The following is a 16,885-nucleotide window of genomic DNA, read 5'->3' as shown; positions in this document are numbered from 1 at the left end:
TAGGCTCTTGCTTGTCCTAGAGCGGTGAGCGATTAGAGACTTCACGATGAATTCACTTGGCTCCTCCCAGCTTTACTGAGGTAGAATTGACAAAGCTGTAACATATTTAAAATGTACAATGTGATGATTTGATAGACAGTAGTCCCCCTTTATCTGTGCTTTCAGATACCCGTGGTCAACCAGTCTGGAAGCAAATGATCTTCCTGCTGCATCATCAGAGGGTCGGGAGCGGCCTACCGCCGCGTCCAAACGCCCACGTCTTCCCCCTCACTCCGTCTCTTCACGTGGGCATTTTATCACCTCGCACCACCTTGAGAAGGGTGAGTGCAGGGTACTCTGAGATGCCACATTCACGTAACTTGTATTTCAGGATACGCTGTAACTATTCTGTTTGATTATTAATTATTGTTAATCTCTTACTATGCCTACCTTATAAATTAAACTTTATCAAAGATATTTATGTATAGAAAAAACCTCCATTATGTATTGGGTTCGGTACTATCTGTGGTTTCAGGCACTCACCGGGGGTCTTGGAACGTACGCCTGTGGATGGGGGGCGGGGGACTGTTGTACATACACACGGGCTGTGAAAGGGTTCCTACCCTCAAATTAACTAGCCCACCCATCACCTCAGTTACCACCCCCCACATTTTTTTTTTTTTTTTTTGGTGGGGAATGCTTCAGATCTACTAAGCAAATTTCCACTATACAATACAGAATCATCAACCATAATCACATTAGATTCACTCAGAACTAACTTATCTTCTAGCTGAAAGCCTGTACCCAACGTGGAGGGCATGACGCTCAGGGAAATAAGCTGGATGAAGACAAAATATCACACAGTATCACTTCTCTGTAGCATCTTAAAGCCGAACGCCTAGAAACAGCAGAGTGGTGCTGCCAGGGGCTAGGGGGAGACTGGCCTGTTGTCTGAATCCGCTCCTTGGACATCTGGCAGCTCGGCCCTCTCGGGCTCCTGACAAAGACGCTCACAACTACTTCATTCTCCTGAACGTGCGTTCTTGCCTCTCATTTTGAAAAGCATGTTGTAACAATGGCCGTAGGGGAAAACAAGAGAATCTGGAGAAATGAGTTCTCTCATTAAATTAACAATGTAGCTCCAGAAGGTCTTCTCATTTTGGAGGCAGGGCCTTCTCGTCTGCAAAAGGAGGTTACCTGACTAGATGTTATTGAATGTTCCTTTCAGATCCAATATGCCAAGATTCTATGAATCATGCTTCTAAAACTACCTTCTGAAAAAGTTTAAAAAATAAAGCAGCAGAATGAAGCGAAACATTTTTTAAAAATTATGTTTACAAGGTAACCTTTACAAAGTAGCTTTTAAAAATAAATCATCTCACAACTCAAATGCCTGATAGTGTTGCCCTCACACTGGCGGGCAAATATTTATTGTATGTCTGCCACATGCCAGGCACATATACACGGCGTTTCCTCTCCTCGCCCGTGAAAGAACACTTAGCGCTTCTTCCAGGTAAACTTTCTGCGGGCTCCCTCTTGGCCTGGCTTCTTCCGTTCTCTGACGCGTGGATCAGCAGTCAGCAGTCCAGCTGCAGTGTAGAAAGAGAAGCCTTCATGAACCATGGAAAAGGCACATTGCCTAGCAGGCAAGCAACCAGACCTGTAATAATTTACCAGCCTGGTGTAAGTCTCATGACAGCAGTTTGCTCTCACTCTTTTAGGATAGTTCCCCCATTTCAGAGACAAACACCAGGTACATTGTTTGAGTCTGTTCTCCTCCTACAAGGACTATGGTTCCTTGTAGGTTTTTAAGCCTGTTCAACTTAAGTCTGCCCTTGTGTGGGTGGTCACTGTTCACCACAACTGCACTGACGCTGCCCGCTTATTATTACAGGTGTGAAAGTTCTAACAGAGACACGAGGCAGAAAAGAAACACTATACGGTGGAGTAAGAGGAAGGATATGGACACTGTAGATTTAAGAACATGAATATACAAATATACACAATACAGTATGACTTATCAAACCTGAGAAAAGAAACTTCTGGAAGCTTTCACTCTCCTAATCATCAAGAACGATTATGATTTCTAAGCAACTGATAAGTTACTCTCAGCATACGGCCCAAATAATGCACCCCCGTGGTGGCTGGAACCACAGATTTCAAGAATACCAGCCATGAGAAAGCGCTTACAATGCTTTTATAAATATGTAAACAAACCATAGTTTTTCCTTGTCTTTTTTACTCTTCCAACACTAGCACTTCCTTTCCCTGTAGACAAGGTGTGGGTATTTTATTAGGAGTATCTGAAAGGGTGTAAAGCAAAGGCAAACTCCAATCACTCGTTATAAACCCGTAAGTTTTTGCATTTACTTATCTTTTAAAAGGGCATGGTATAAATATTTTAGACAAAATGCATATAAGACTTGTCTAAATTCGAGTTTGAATTATAAGTAATATTGCTTTATTACCCTTCAATATGCCCACTAAGTCAAACTGGCAGAATTATGAAGGACATTAATCCTACAAAATGGTGAATTTTTTATAAGCAAATGGATTTGTAAGAGACTTCAAGAATCGGCTAGCCTAAGCCATAAGTGGTGCTTCTGTGCAGCGCGGTATTGGGACCGAGGGGCTCACGCGGGAGGGCAGGGGGTGCAGAGGCCATCTTACTTGCCCGGAGAGGAAGTGTGGGGCCCAGAGGCGCTAACAGCTGGTTAGGAGTGCCCCCAGCGCTTTCTTCCCGTCAACAGTTCGAAGACGGTCTTCAGCTAGAACCGCCCTAATTTATCCTTAAGTGCTTAAAGCAGTGCCCTAACGAACAAACTGGCCTACTCTTCCTCACCCTGCAGACTCTTGGGTTCCTGACGAGGTGACGGGTCACCCAGTGAATCAGACAACATACAATTCAAAGTCATCACAGTGGAAAAACGGAAATCACCAATAATGTTGGAAAGATACAGTATGGGCTTCATTATCACATCGAATAGTTACAAGTCTCTATGATAAAAGAAATCACTCCCTGATTCAACCGTTAAGCGCCTGGTAAGCTGGCTACGCGGTTAGGCCTTAAGGCCAAAGGAAATGTTCTCTGATGCCGGGAGGGCCTCCTTTTCTTTTTCTAATTCAAATTCCCTTCACAGAAATCAAAACTGAGAAGCGCGTATGGTTCTGGAGCAGAGAGAAACCAGCAAACTGAAACGCCACGTATTTAAGTGAGTATTTTCTGATTTCAGGAAACCGGTGCGGGAACCGGTGAATGCTCACGGATAAGGCGGAGACAACCACCCGCCGCCACTCCCACGGCAGCTCGTACCTTGTCTCATCCACTCGACCTCTTCCTCGGTGATAAAGCTGCACAAGGCTCTTGCCAGCGCCAGGCGTATGGCTCCGGCCTGGGACGACCGCCCACCGCCCGAGACTGTGCAGGTCGCATCATGTTTTCCAAGCCGGTCGAGGAAGTGGAAGGGGAACATCAGCTGTTCTCTAGAACACATCCAAGGAAAGGCAGCTCACTATCAAGACACGTGTGTTACAAACTGGTCACGTGGTCAGCATTTATAGAAAGTGTATCGCGCACGCCCACGTGCATACTTCAGTCAACCCATTACAGGATCAACTCCTGGTGTTTCTGATGTTGAGACTGCTCTGCGGACAGCCACATTTCTTCTTCTTGGAGCAATACACACCCTCTCAGAGTTGAGCCCTTTTCTCTCATGAGAACACTGCAAAGCTTGAAAATAGCCTTGTAGAAAAGTCTCAGAGCTGGGAAATTCCTCTGATCAGCTGACTCTTCCTGGATTCAGTAATCAATTATCAATGCGTTAGATTCACTGAACAAAGCATACCATCACATATCTGTGTAACGTACGGTGCTCATCCTGACGTGGTTTTCACAGTTACTAGAACACATTCAACTCCTACCCCCGAAACACCTATTCCTACGACTGGTTCTTAAATTGGCAGGTGTCAGGCAACACGGTGCACAACGCCAGCCAGGCCCGCTTACCTCGGCAGTCTGTGACTGTGTGGGCCCTGCAGGCACCCCAGGACTGGAGAAGGGAACACAGACAGAACACGGTCCGGACCTTCTCTTGTTCAACCCAGCAAGTGTCTGCTGAACACCATTTATGTACCAGGTCTAATCACCACTGCCTCTGTCAGGTATGCTGATCTTGCCATTTGCCCTAATATCTCTACTGAATATTTATAAAAGCCGATTCATTTTGCACTGACTTGCTTTATCTGACAGTGTTAGCTTTCTAGACCCCAAATAAAACTTATACGATAATGATGCTGAAAGACACATACGGACAGGACATTCAAGTGTTACTCCTCAGGCTACAAGGGCAAAATAATCGCATGCAGACAGATGGACAGAACCTTCTCTCTGAACAAGACCTTCCAAGAACACAGTTAATTAGAATCTGCAATAGTGCTGTTTCAACAGGAATGTTGCTTCAACAGGGATGACACAACAGCAAACACGGGCCTGAAACAACATAAATCCATACTGCTTTTTTGAATAAAGCAACCAAATAAAAGATAGCAGTGTTATAAAAATAGTACTGTTCTATGTAATAGCCATATTATCATAATAACTGAAGAAAATTTAGAGACTGATAATGTAATTCCGCCATTCCATTTTTTCATCAGGGAAAGACAGGCCAAGACAGAATGTCCAGGATAGTGTCTCTGCGTTGCCTGACACAGGTAAGTGGTTAGTGTTGTAAGTGACATTACTGAGCAGCTCTGACCCCCACTTGTTTGGGAGCTTAAACACTTACCTGTGTTCATTCCTCAAAGTCTAAGATTCCCTAACAAATGCTTATATAAAGAAATGGAGACAAACTCAGATCCTCTAATCTACTCCGGATACACTACAGTGCCTGAGCCACGCACGGGTCAAGGTAAGACAGACCACCAAGAAGGGTCTGGACAGTTGGGAAGTGGGTGCACACCGAGGAAGAAAACTTTCTATGGAGGTGTGACCCAAAGGGTAACAACTGAAGATGATTATACATAGCTATCGACTTTAATCCGGACTGCAAACAAATACGTACAAAAACAGGCTTCATCTGCTCTCGGGTGTCTCAGACGGAATCCTGAGTTAAAACCATCACACTTACTTAATCAAAGCTATTTTGAAAAAAATATAAAATATAAAACAATCTCCTATCTTCTCTGAACACAACTCCTTATGGCACCAATTCAAAAGCATGTAACTTAGCCAATGTACAAATACATGCTCTTTTTGATTTTTCTTTAATCGCTTAGAATGCTAACCTTATCTCCCCTATTACATGGCTAGTGCTGTGTGAGGAACGTATTTCTTTTGTATAGATGATCAAGTAAGAGTTGCTTTAGTGGTTGGCTGACAGAGCAGAGGCCTTTCCAAATCAGAAGGGTTATTAATCTTTGTATTCCACAGTACTAGAGACTTAGTAATAAATGCCCACTGTATAAGTGAATGAATGAATAAACAAAAATTTTCTGATAACACTGGGAAGGCAACAAAGTCAACGTTTGTTCCCAATGATCTATTTGTGCAAACAGCCTGAAGAAAGGGCTCTGGAAAGAGAGCTTGCCATCCAGCTGACTTGTAGGCGAGCATCTGAGAGATCATGTCCAACTCTCTCCTACGAACTAGCAAAGTGACCTTTAAGTATCTGGGCTAAGGTCACACAGCTAGAAAACAGAACTAGAAGTGAGATCACCTGATTCTCAGTTCAGCTGTCTTCCTACTGGACAGTGGTCACCTTGCTGCTGAATCTGTAAGCTCCTGAGCTGCTCCTGCACGTGCAAAGGCCAGCCCAGGGCTAGCACGGTTACCCCCAATTCCTACAACCGCTTCAAGATGACAAGACGGTCTGGGTGCCCATTTCCACCAAGACTCTCTACTTAGGCTTTCCAATCAGAGAAGAAGTTTCTTGATGATAGAAATCATATCTTAAATAGCTCTGATATCTCCAAAATGCCCAGAACGAGATGGTGCACACAGAGAGTCCTTAGTAAATGCCTGCTGAATTCAAATTGGAGAATAAGTTCTAAGGATACCATTGAAGTAGGAGATCAAGCCATACCTGAGATTTATGATTAAATCATCAGAAGTTAAATCTGAAAGCAAACTATTAGGTTATTATTGGTCAAATGCCATTTCTCCAAGCAGTTCCCAGTGCTCACATTCTGGGTCTCTGTCTGGCTTTTCTAAAGGGAAAGAAGAGCTTCCTCTACCCACTTCCCTGTGAGAAGGATGGCAGAATTAGTCTACACCATTTGAATGTAGTTAAGAGTGGGTTACTCCTGGGGTGCCTGGGTGGCTCAGTCGTTAAACGTCTGCCTTTGGCTCAGGGTGTGATCCCAGCGTCCCGGGATCGAGCCCCGCATCAGACTCCCCACTCGGTGGGAAGCCTGCTTCTCCCTCTCCCACTCCCCCTGCTTGTGTTCCCTCTCTCGCTGGCTGTCTCTCTGTCAAATAAATAAATAAAATATTTAAAAAAAAAAAAAAAAGAGTGGGTTACTCCTCGACACAGACGCACATACCGATAAAATAAATATACATTGCCCGAAGTCATTATTCGGTCCAGAAACTTGCATGACATTAACAGGGTCCTCTTTTCCTTACACAAGCATTGGGGTCAGTGGAGCTTTTGCCCCTTTTCACCTTAAATAGTGCACTATACATTCAGGAAACGAGAGGATTAAGAAGAAGGGCCTAATCATGCAGAACTTGTGTTACTTGTGGAGAATGACAGTAACTACTAGAAAAATGATAACCATCTCCGAAAGAGGCCTTTAGACAGTGACGCAGAGATCGAAGATGAGCCTACTCAGAGGACTTGAACTCTAATACTTATTTATGATTAATGTCTATTTCTCCACGGGATACAAAGTTCAAAAAATAAAACTGCCATATTTGGCACTGAGAACTAAAGCAGAACCCGATGAGCTCTTATTTAAACATATCAATGTCAGGTTTCTTTGCTTGCTCAATATGTAATCAGTTTCCTCTGAGCGATAAAGCAGGTTTTTTCCTAATATTTATGCTGGTAAGGGCTAAGGTTGTTTTTGTTGTTTTGCGCACATCGGCCTCCCACCTCCCCTTCCCCGCAAGAGGGAAACAAAAGGTGGGACTCTACTTCCTTTCATTCTGGCATAGTGTGCATTTCAGAAAGATTCATCTAAAATACTCAACTTCCAGTAGGATCTGATGAAGAGAGGAAGAAGATTCAATTAATGAGGAATTCTAGAGATGCTTTTTTAAAATCTGGAAAATGACCTAAAAAAAACAGCGACAGCTTCCCTCTAGCTAGTTTGATTTAAATTAATTACATTGGTAAAGAGAAACCACCATTCAGACATATATAATCAGAAAACCACAAGCCTTTTAGTAAAACGTATAAAGACAAAATGCAAACGCAAAACCAGAAACGAACCTGTCTTGTGTCACTGGGAAGTAAAGCAGATAATCGATTCCATTTATGTTTATTTTCCCACTTCCGTGCTCATAAACAACCGCTTCGGCTTTTGCACTCTTTCTTTTACCTTAGTAAATATAAAACTTCTATTAGTAAAAATCTTCAAGGTGAATGTTCTGAGATAGGTAAAACGACATTAGATTTTTTTCCCCCAGAAAGACAATATACTATTACACTGTATGTGGATAGTTCTAGGAGTATGACAAGTCAAACAAAAATAAAACAGGCAAACTACACCATAATCGATGCAATAGACCTTATTATGGGGTAATTTTGTTCCTCAACTCCATTTTAGGAACACCACAATGATTGAAAATTAGTTTCAACAAGCAACGAAGTAATTCGTATTTATTTATGTTACTTTAGAAAAACAACCAATTTACAGTGTTCTTTTATAATCAATAAAAACATATCTAGTCATATAACTTTTAAAAATATATGAATAGTATGATAAAATATAATTGGTAGAAATGAAAAGAATCCTCAGGAAAGGTCCCATTTCTTTGAAAGCATTAGCGGAAATGCCCAAGGAAGAAGGCTCAGTTGTGAAGAGCTGCAGGTCTATCAGGCCTTAGAAGCTGCACCATAACGAATGTCTGTGTGGCTCCAAGGAAGATGTGAGGTCGAGGACCTCAAGTGTTCACTCTTCACAGTTTCGGTATCTGACAAGCAGATTCCCCGAGCATTTTCATTTTACATGGGAAACCTTTATTACAAACATTTTTTGTTTCTGCCAGTTGAAAATGTGAAAACAAAAAGATTTCACGTAAGTCTGTAAAAATAAAAAGTGTTAACAAGATGGGGTAGGTACGCATCTACATTTTTTCTTGGGACATGAGAAGGTTCAGATTTTTGAAACTTCAACAGAGTCTTAAAAATTAGAAAACCCAATGTAGCAGTAGCAAAAAACAAATGAATCCACTGAATACCAGGGAGCGACAGCAAATAAAAATAACTCGTTTCTCAGTTTTCACGGAATTTCTTTTCTCTCCACGGGACGTCATTACCTTCGCTGGTGCTGAAGGCCGTTCCTTGCTCGTCGTACTGCAGAGCTTCAATCAGCTGTTTTTTTGATTGAACAGTTATACTCCTACGGAATCTCTGCACAAATTCTTCTTTGGCACCACAGTGCAGTGTCAATAACCTTTCTAGCAGCCGAATGAACTGTGCATACTGCGGACAATAAAGGAAAAATTCATTAGAAGATGCAAGTGTAATTGCATTTGCTAAATTTTTTTCTATTTTTGTATACCTGATCTTTCCAATGTTGCTTTTCTTGATGAATTTTGACAGGATGACACTTCGGCACCTTCACGCTGCTTTTAAAACAGCATGCAGACACAACACTTCCCCTGTGTATCCCTCAGTGCCCAATCTTTTCTTTTGAGAAACAAAAGAGACTTACCCAGCAAAGAAAATTCAGTTTCTCTGTATTATAATTACATGAAATTGAGATTTAAATTCATTTTCAAAAAATATTTAGATGATCTTCAAGTGTAATTTCTACTCTTTTAATAACTGGATCAAGAGGTTTCACAATAATTTCCAGTTAAGTTATGTATAGTAAAATAGGAAGAGTTTGATTTCGAGAAAATGTACCTCTTAAATTATATTTCATAATACATTTGGCAAATATATCTTTAGCTGTTCAAGCTGTGTTACTTTAACGTTTATGATTTCCTTTAAAACTGAACAATCAAGCTATTTAAAAATTCAAGAGATACTTGACTTAAAGGGCAACCTCTTGAAATAAATTATCCCCGCTACTCTGTGTGTTTTTTTTAATAGTTCTCGAACATGTGATTAGAAAGTAAACAACTTGGTATTAACCCCTTAAAATTAGATGCCAGAGTAATCATTCGGAAGTGTTTATGCAGAAGGCGACAACTAATACTCAAGATCCCTAGTTATGCGGGATGTGAGACCCGATTTTTGATAACCTTGTGCTTTTGTCACCCCTAAAAATCATACTCTTCTTTGTTGCCTCTGACTTTATCGTGAACATCTGCCATTAATAATTTGAAATGCGGAAAAAATCTCAACAGTAAGTTTAAAAAGACTGCTTCAATTGCTGCTTCCTGGGCTGTCACAATAAAAGGGGAATTTTCTATGTGAGGGGGACAGACTTCGCCACGTGTGGTACCTGGACTGACACAGCTCTGCTCCTCCCCTCCATCTCCAGGCCTGTGCCCTCTGCTCTCGGCGGTTCTCTCAGTTCCACTGACTATGAACATACAGAGGGGTAGCTACGAGTCTGGCATGGCCTTTGTGACGTGCTGGGGTAAGGTTTATGAAGTCCCTGCCTCCCCCTGCCTCCCTCGTATCTTGATACCAGTCAGCAGCTTCAGGACTTCTTCTGCTCTCCAGTACCCCCAGGTACAGCGGACTGTCATCTACACACCTACTGTCTATGTATACGAGGTATACATACCATTATGTGTATGCATAGAAAATGCATATATTTGTTTTGTCTTTCCAGTTGTACAACTCTAAAAAAGTCCTTAGGATGTTTTCAAAATGGAAAAACAAAAAAACCCAAAAAACAAACTTGTATTATTAAAAAATCAAAGCAGCCAAAAAACATAGGAAACAATGAAATGATATGTTCAATGAGGAAGCAAAGAGAGATTTTTCAGTTAGATCCAAATGCAGCAATAGCGACTTGGCAGTTAGGATATTAGAAATTAACTCCAGATCTACCACTCACCAAATGCCTGACACCTTGTTAAGCAAATTGCAACGTTTCCAAATCATTAATTTCTCCAATATGTTAAATGAGAAAAAGAGCAATTTAAGTACAAGACTTAACATCAACACGGGTGGCAAGGTACTAACAATGTTAGCCAGTGCCATGGAAGAAAAAACCCTTCTTGGAACAATTTGTGAAATTTACACTCAAATCTTCTAGAAATAATCTAAATTTAGAACATCAACATATTTAAAACATCAAATTTCCTCAGATAATATTGGCGTATATTAGAGCATTCAGCAAAAGAGCACTCCAATGAAAACCCAAAGCAGGGGGCACAAACTTTATAAGGGATGAGACTCACCTGGGGAGCTGGTTAAAAATATGAATTCTGAGCGAGGTCTGAATCTTAGGAAACTGCATTTTCTGACCAGTTTTCTGGCTGCATTTTAAGTAATTCTGACACAGGTGGTTTCGCAGATTCCAAGATGAAAAATACCGCCCTTCTAGGTACTGCATATAAGCCAGGGAGCAGCAAATTGCATGAAGGCAACCATGTGCTCCTTCCTTTTTCTATTTAACCTGTGGTAACTCCTTACACTTGTCATTATTAGCTTGTAAAATTAGCTATCCGTTTTACTGACGGAGATGAAAAATGGCATCTGCCACACTTGCCTAGAACCGCTGGCAGAGGACAGCAAGAGCGCTTGAGGAGAGGAGGGCCTGGACAGCAGGCAGGTCACCTTCCTGACCGCAATAAGGCCCTTTGGCAGAAATCAACTATAAATATGTTTTAGAAAGGAAAACTGTCTTAGGAACACCTGCCTCTGAGAAACAGGACTGTGACGATCCTAAATACAGCAATTGTCTGCATTCTTACGGCACAGGTCCCCGTAAATTTAAAAGATTAATTACTCACATCTTGATCTGACAGTTTTTCCACTAACATTTCTTCTAGTTCCTCCTTAATCAGCCATCTGCTGCCAATCAGGTCTCTGTTAAAATATCACATATATTCTCTTTTAACCAGGCAATTAGAGTTCTAGCACAAAAGATCCCACATGTAGTAGCGATTCTTGATTGGGAAACAAATTTTTATATTCTAGAGCATTAAAATTTCACTCAAGTAAACTATTTTTGAGAAGTGTTATTTCACCCCCTCATTCTACTTTGGAAAAGACACCCAGTCTAGCAAATGTTTTGTTGGAGGACAGAAACACGCTCTTATGGAACTCATCCGATACACCAAGCCACCGGGTTTCTTACAAATTAACATCGCACTTCATTATTTACTTCAAAGAAGAGCGATGGACACAAAGTTGGCCTGCCAGTGGACAAAGGAGTAATCAAGTCCAAATAAAGAGCTGGCGGTCATATGTGCAACTTCGACGAGGGATTCTCGAAGACCTGCGTCTTCTGCATAAGAAGTGAAGCACCAGGCCAAAACAACTGGGCCGACAGATCTAACCCATCACTGTCTGCCCAATGGAAGTCCAAATCTTAACATTCACATGCCTTAATTGTTTTTGGTATTTCAGTAAATATACAGCTATATAAACAAAAATTCTGAGGACCCCACCTTTAAATATAAGTGCCATTTAATACATAAGTCCGGAATGAAGATAAAAATAACAGCTGCAATATCTACTTCCACCCAAACAAAAAACTCACCTGTTATTCTGACCCCTAACTTTAATGATCAGTGCTGAACTAGGGAACACACTTCTAGGCTTTAAGTATGCCTCAACACCACCAATGACAAGTGGAATGTTTTTCATTCAAATTTTGCATGTATTTTAATCAGAGAGAAGAACTTACTTGGTTTTAGTTTTTTCTGAAAATAGACCTTTGGCTTGCAACTGATTCTGATGTTTTTCTGCTTCTAGTAGCTTTCCATATGCTTCCTGTGGCAAATAAAATACACACGCTAAAATAAGGGCTATGGTACCTTATGACTTCTACTTCGTATTTTCCCTGTGAGCATCCCTCGTTTCAGAAGGGACCTCCTCACAGAATCTAGCTGCACAGCAAATAATACTGAAAATGCTTTTTAATTATACTATTTCCCACTCAAACTGAAGAATGGTAATGTAATTTCAATGACAATTTAGTATCATACATAATAGTATACGTTAACTGATTTTAGATACTCTGTAAGACATTTACTCTATAAAGAACTCTACAAAAAAAACTCCATGAGGGTGATAAACACAAAAGAAAGCTACAAACTATTTTAAGTTCCATAAACAAGACCAAAAATTTTCCCGTAAAATAAATCATAATTTATATAGCAACATGCACTTTAAACTTAGGGAATTAACCAGCAAAGTTATGGTATTTATAGCTAAACTACTTATCTAATATTCAATATTTACATAATATTTAAGTCCTCACCATGTTAATCTATATCTTAAAAAGTTTTCTATTATATTTGTTTTATTATTTGATTTCTTTCCATTAATTTACTTTCTAACAAAGTCTATAAAATGTATGCCACTTGTTAAATTGTAATGTAAGCAGGGGGGAAAACTGCCATTTTGTTAGAACTTGTAAAAAGCAATAATCTGGCAATGAACACTATCAATAAAATACATTTTCCAGGAAATGAGTTTACAAAAGTAGAATCATGCAAATTGCCTCCCGGTTTTTTCACTGAACAAATTTTCATGGAGGACTCCCAGCCGTGTGTATTCACTTCTAATTTAACATCATCTACCATACTGATACCTAATGGGTAACATTTTCAAAGGATGAGCCAGAGAGGATATAAATGACACTTTTTTCTTGCTGATCATGACACCTTCCAGCATCATCAGCTACCATCAGATAATGACGACACAACTTGTTACTGCAGACATGTCCATCCATATCTCAAATAGTCTTAATTTCAATTTTGGAAGGGCAACTTCTTACGGGCTCTGATTAAACTGTCATATATATCACAAGGTTGCTGACAGAGTTTGTTCTAAGAAAAGGGGACGTGTCCTTTTGCACCGGTCTCTGTCTGTACCAGCGTGCATATGTTAACAGCATACATGAGGATCTCAACAAAGTGAAACCATCACCAGCTCGGTAACTGTAAAGGTAAGTTCCCAGGGAAGCAGCAGCAGCGTACAAGCGTAGAACTGGTTTGAATTGTAATTTCTCAGGCCCCAACCCAGACTTTCAGATGGGGAACCTCTGGGGTGGGGCCCACTGATCTGTTTTAACCATGATCCCGAGTGACATACACTGATGTTTGGATGACTAGAAGTACCAAGAGTCTAGTTCAACATAATATAGCAAAGGGACAAATTCAGTTAATTGTATTCTAGCGTCCATATTAAGTATAACAATCTCTACAGCTATATCCAAAGTACGAATCCATTGCGTGTACAGCAGAACTACAATTGTCTACCCCAAAGAAAGCAAAACTGAACGTGAACCATCCACAGGTACTATGTATACCTGCTATTCAACTTCAAAGTCTACAATTTATCTCCCAAGAATCGGTAAACCTCATTTGACTTTCACCTCATTTTAAAAGGCTAAGATACTAGGTTGTGACCCCAACTGGATACCATATCAGAATAATTTCTGTGCACCTGTGTTTCTAGAAAGCAGTTCTCAAACACTCTGAACATGTAAAATAAAGAAACAAGATCCCACGAGACGAATCCTACCCCACTTGTACGCAGTAAGACACAGTGCACACAGCGTCTCTCTGTGCACCTGGCCCCAGCTGTCAGCAGGCCGAGCCCGGCCATACTGCTACACGTCGGGGCTCTGGTGACGGAACGGCATCAGTCTCTCTGGTCTGCTCCAGAGTCTGGACGTTCTGAGGGTACGGAAGTCAGAGATGTTGTATCTTTCAAATCCAGCTCAAAAAAATACGAATCCAAGAGAACACCAACAACAGTGATAAGGTGCTTTCCCATTTGTAAGGCTGTTAATTTCTGGAATAACTACGGCAACTAGAAAATAATAATAGTAATAGTAATAATAACTTATTATTATTATTATTGACCTGACTCGTAGTCAAATTTCGAGTCAATGTGTGGACTGGTAAAGTCATTATCATTTTCCAGTGACTTTGGGCCGACTTTTAAGTCTACACTCTTCTTAACATTTTTTTCACTATGCTATTACCTTCCACAGTTATATTTAGCTCCATAATCATTTGGAAATAGTATAAGTGAAATAATCAGAAAAAAATGTGTACTATGAGAAAACCACCCATGAACAGTACATGTCAAATTTCAAACATGGTAAATTCTGTACATTTATGGCATATACTTTGATGGTTGTAATCCACTGAATTACATAATTCTCATTAAGCCACCCCATACATTTCTTTCAATAGGAAAACATGTGTCAAGTATTTAGCGCAGTGCCTGACCTGTAGTAATGGTCAAGAAATGACAGCAGGGGAGAGGTATGGCATGCAAGAGTCTAACAACTGAAACAATTCTACTGGTGTACCATTTCTATTTATTCTTTCTCTTCTATATAATAAAACCATTCTAGAGATTCTATCTTGGTTAGTTAGAGACAACAGCTCTCTGGAAACGAGATTCTATAGCTTCAGCTCCCTGAAGAGATGTGTACTAACCTGCATCAAAAAATCCCTGAGGGTATAAAATATGCCAGGAACTGTCAACATCACGGATTATCACTGGTAGCTTCTGGTATATTGTTAAGCTTCCACTTAATTTTTAAAGGACACTGGAGAATTAGTGTGACCCCACCTACACTAAGTTTATATACTGTATTTAATAGTATAATTTTCAAATATGACAGGAATAACCCAGATGTGAAATGCTGAATCATTAATCACAGCTATGATTAATATTTCATAAAATCAAAGCAAGCCTATCCACCCCTCGTGTCATCAGATTTCCATAATGTATGAGTCAAATTTAGAAGGTGCCTAATTTGAAAATACCAGATGCTCAGGTTGCAGAAAAGGGATGCTTAAACTAAACCCTTCCCAGAGCATGAGCAATATGATTTTTTAGTATCCTTCTAAAATCTGTTTTGGCTATATTAATCATGTAGAAATTCCAATTTTAGGGAGGGTAAACAAATTTCTTGTGGGGGTGGTATAGGAAAAGTCAACTGTATTTTGATACCCAAAACATACAATAATAAACTAATAGTAACTATTATCTTAGATACTAGTTAAATAACAGAAAATTAATGGGCTTAAAATACATGTTTGTTAAAAAAAAAAAAAATCACAGAAAATCAGATTTCCTAAGTAGCAATCTTCCCAAGTTTTTGGCTACTGGCATATACAATGAAATAAAATGAAATAAACATAGTATAGAATTCATTTATCGTGGTTACTGCTATTTACCTAATGTTTCAAGTGACACACTGCTATCACACACCCTTGCTATCACTTTGTGAATGCGATATGCTATGTATACAGCCTTCAAAGAGCATGCAGGGATACGTCAGCACCGCTCCAGCTTTTTAAAAATCAGCACTCTGCACAGTTTTAAAGGAGTTATTTCATAATACCTCATTGTGAGAAGGGTCACTATTTTAATTTCATTTTTAAAGATAAGGGCACTAAACCAAGTTTTAAACTTCACTGCAAGGTTACAAAGACGGCGCAAACTACGTTAAGAATTCTGTGGCACTAAGTCCCCAGGACTTTTGCTTATTGGAGTCTGGGATCTTCACACAGTGAAGTCACTTCTGGGGCTGCTGTTCTCATGCTTTATGAACATAGAATGCTACTTAAATCATTTAAAATAAATCAGAGAATTTCTAAATAAGCCAGCCTTCTTTCAAAAGGCAAATGAATCCTGTTTACGCAGAAGTTACCAGGATTAGAATTACTTGGTTTTCTTCCAAATTTTAACCTTTTCTTTTTCCACTTCAGAACAGTTTACTATATAAAGATCTACTTACTCCTTAATTTCAAACTTTTTGGGGTACAGATTTCATCTGTGGCCATTGTAATTTATGGAACTACTTCACTTTATGGAAATACTCTGAAAATATTCCCTTGTGTACTGTAAAACAGGTCCTAAATATAAATGAGGTTTACAGATTTAAGAGGCTCAATTCCCGGTGCCGTAAAAACTGCATCTAAAAAGAGATGCACAACCGTATCATAGGAAGTGGGGTGAGGGAGTTTGTGCAAAATGTCAGCAAATGTCCAAGGTATTTGATAACTGATTTTTCCCAAGCACTGGTCTCATGGAACGTTAAAGGGGTTCTGGGCAGTAAGGGTTCCATGACCCAGTGTTTGAGCAGCAGCCGGTTACTGCAACAGGCTTCTTGACTGCCGGACTTTATCATGCTATCATGTAGCTCCTGGTGGAGTTTCCCAGGACACAATGGGCGGCACTGCCAAACTCACTTCGTGGCAGAATGTCTTTCATGAAGAATATTTTATAACCTGTGTTTCTTAGCAAACACTTTGGGAAAGGCTGCAGTAGACATGCCTAGACTTAAATCATATTTTACAAAGGGTTCCCACTTTAGAGTCAAATAATCACCTCCCGTAATGAATTTTAAATAATTTTCAATTCGCTTTTAGTGAGTGAATTTAAAATCTTCCAAGAACGTGTATGTATTAACGAGTAAACCTGAATTAACATTTTTCCTACAATTAAAGGCTCTGCCCATAACTCAACAATGGCTATCCAGGGTTGTAAATGCCTCGCTCACGGGCACAGCCTCCTTCACCACCAGTGTGGCCAGCCTGGACAGGCTCTTGCTGCTGTGGGCAAGGGGCCTCCCCCCC

General features: G+C 40.2%; 1 protein-coding gene across 1 annotated transcript in view; it reads right to left on the bottom strand.

The window, feature by feature from the left end:
* Positions 1–1,376: 1,376 nt before the first annotated feature.
* The window catches only part of MRPS9 (mitochondrial ribosomal protein S9), a 63,484-nt gene continuing 47,975 nt past the window's right edge, over positions 1,377–16,885 (bottom strand). The window contains exons 6-11 of the mRNA XM_008699095.2: positions 11,962–12,047; positions 11,063–11,138; positions 8,462–8,627; positions 7,413–7,521; positions 3,293–3,462; positions 1,377–1,568 (exon numbers count right to left, since the gene is read on the bottom strand). Of these exons, the coding sequence (XP_008697317.2) occupies positions 1,477–1,568; positions 3,293–3,462; positions 7,413–7,521; positions 8,462–8,627; positions 11,063–11,138; positions 11,962–12,047 (699 nt within the window). The 3' untranslated portion in view covers positions 1,377–1,476. The remainder of the gene's footprint in view (positions 1,569–3,292; positions 3,463–7,412; positions 7,522–8,461; positions 8,628–11,062; positions 11,139–11,961; positions 12,048–16,885) is intronic.

Source organism: Ursus maritimus, unplaced genomic scaffold (assembly GCF_017311325.1).
Source record: "Ursus maritimus isolate PB19 unplaced genomic scaffold, ASM1731132v1 scaffold_6, whole genome shotgun sequence".
Taxonomy (NCBI): Eukaryota; Metazoa; Chordata; class Mammalia; order Carnivora; family Ursidae; genus Ursus; species Ursus maritimus.
Note: the sequence above shows the minus strand (reverse complement) of the source record. Positions and strands in the feature narration are given on the sequence as shown.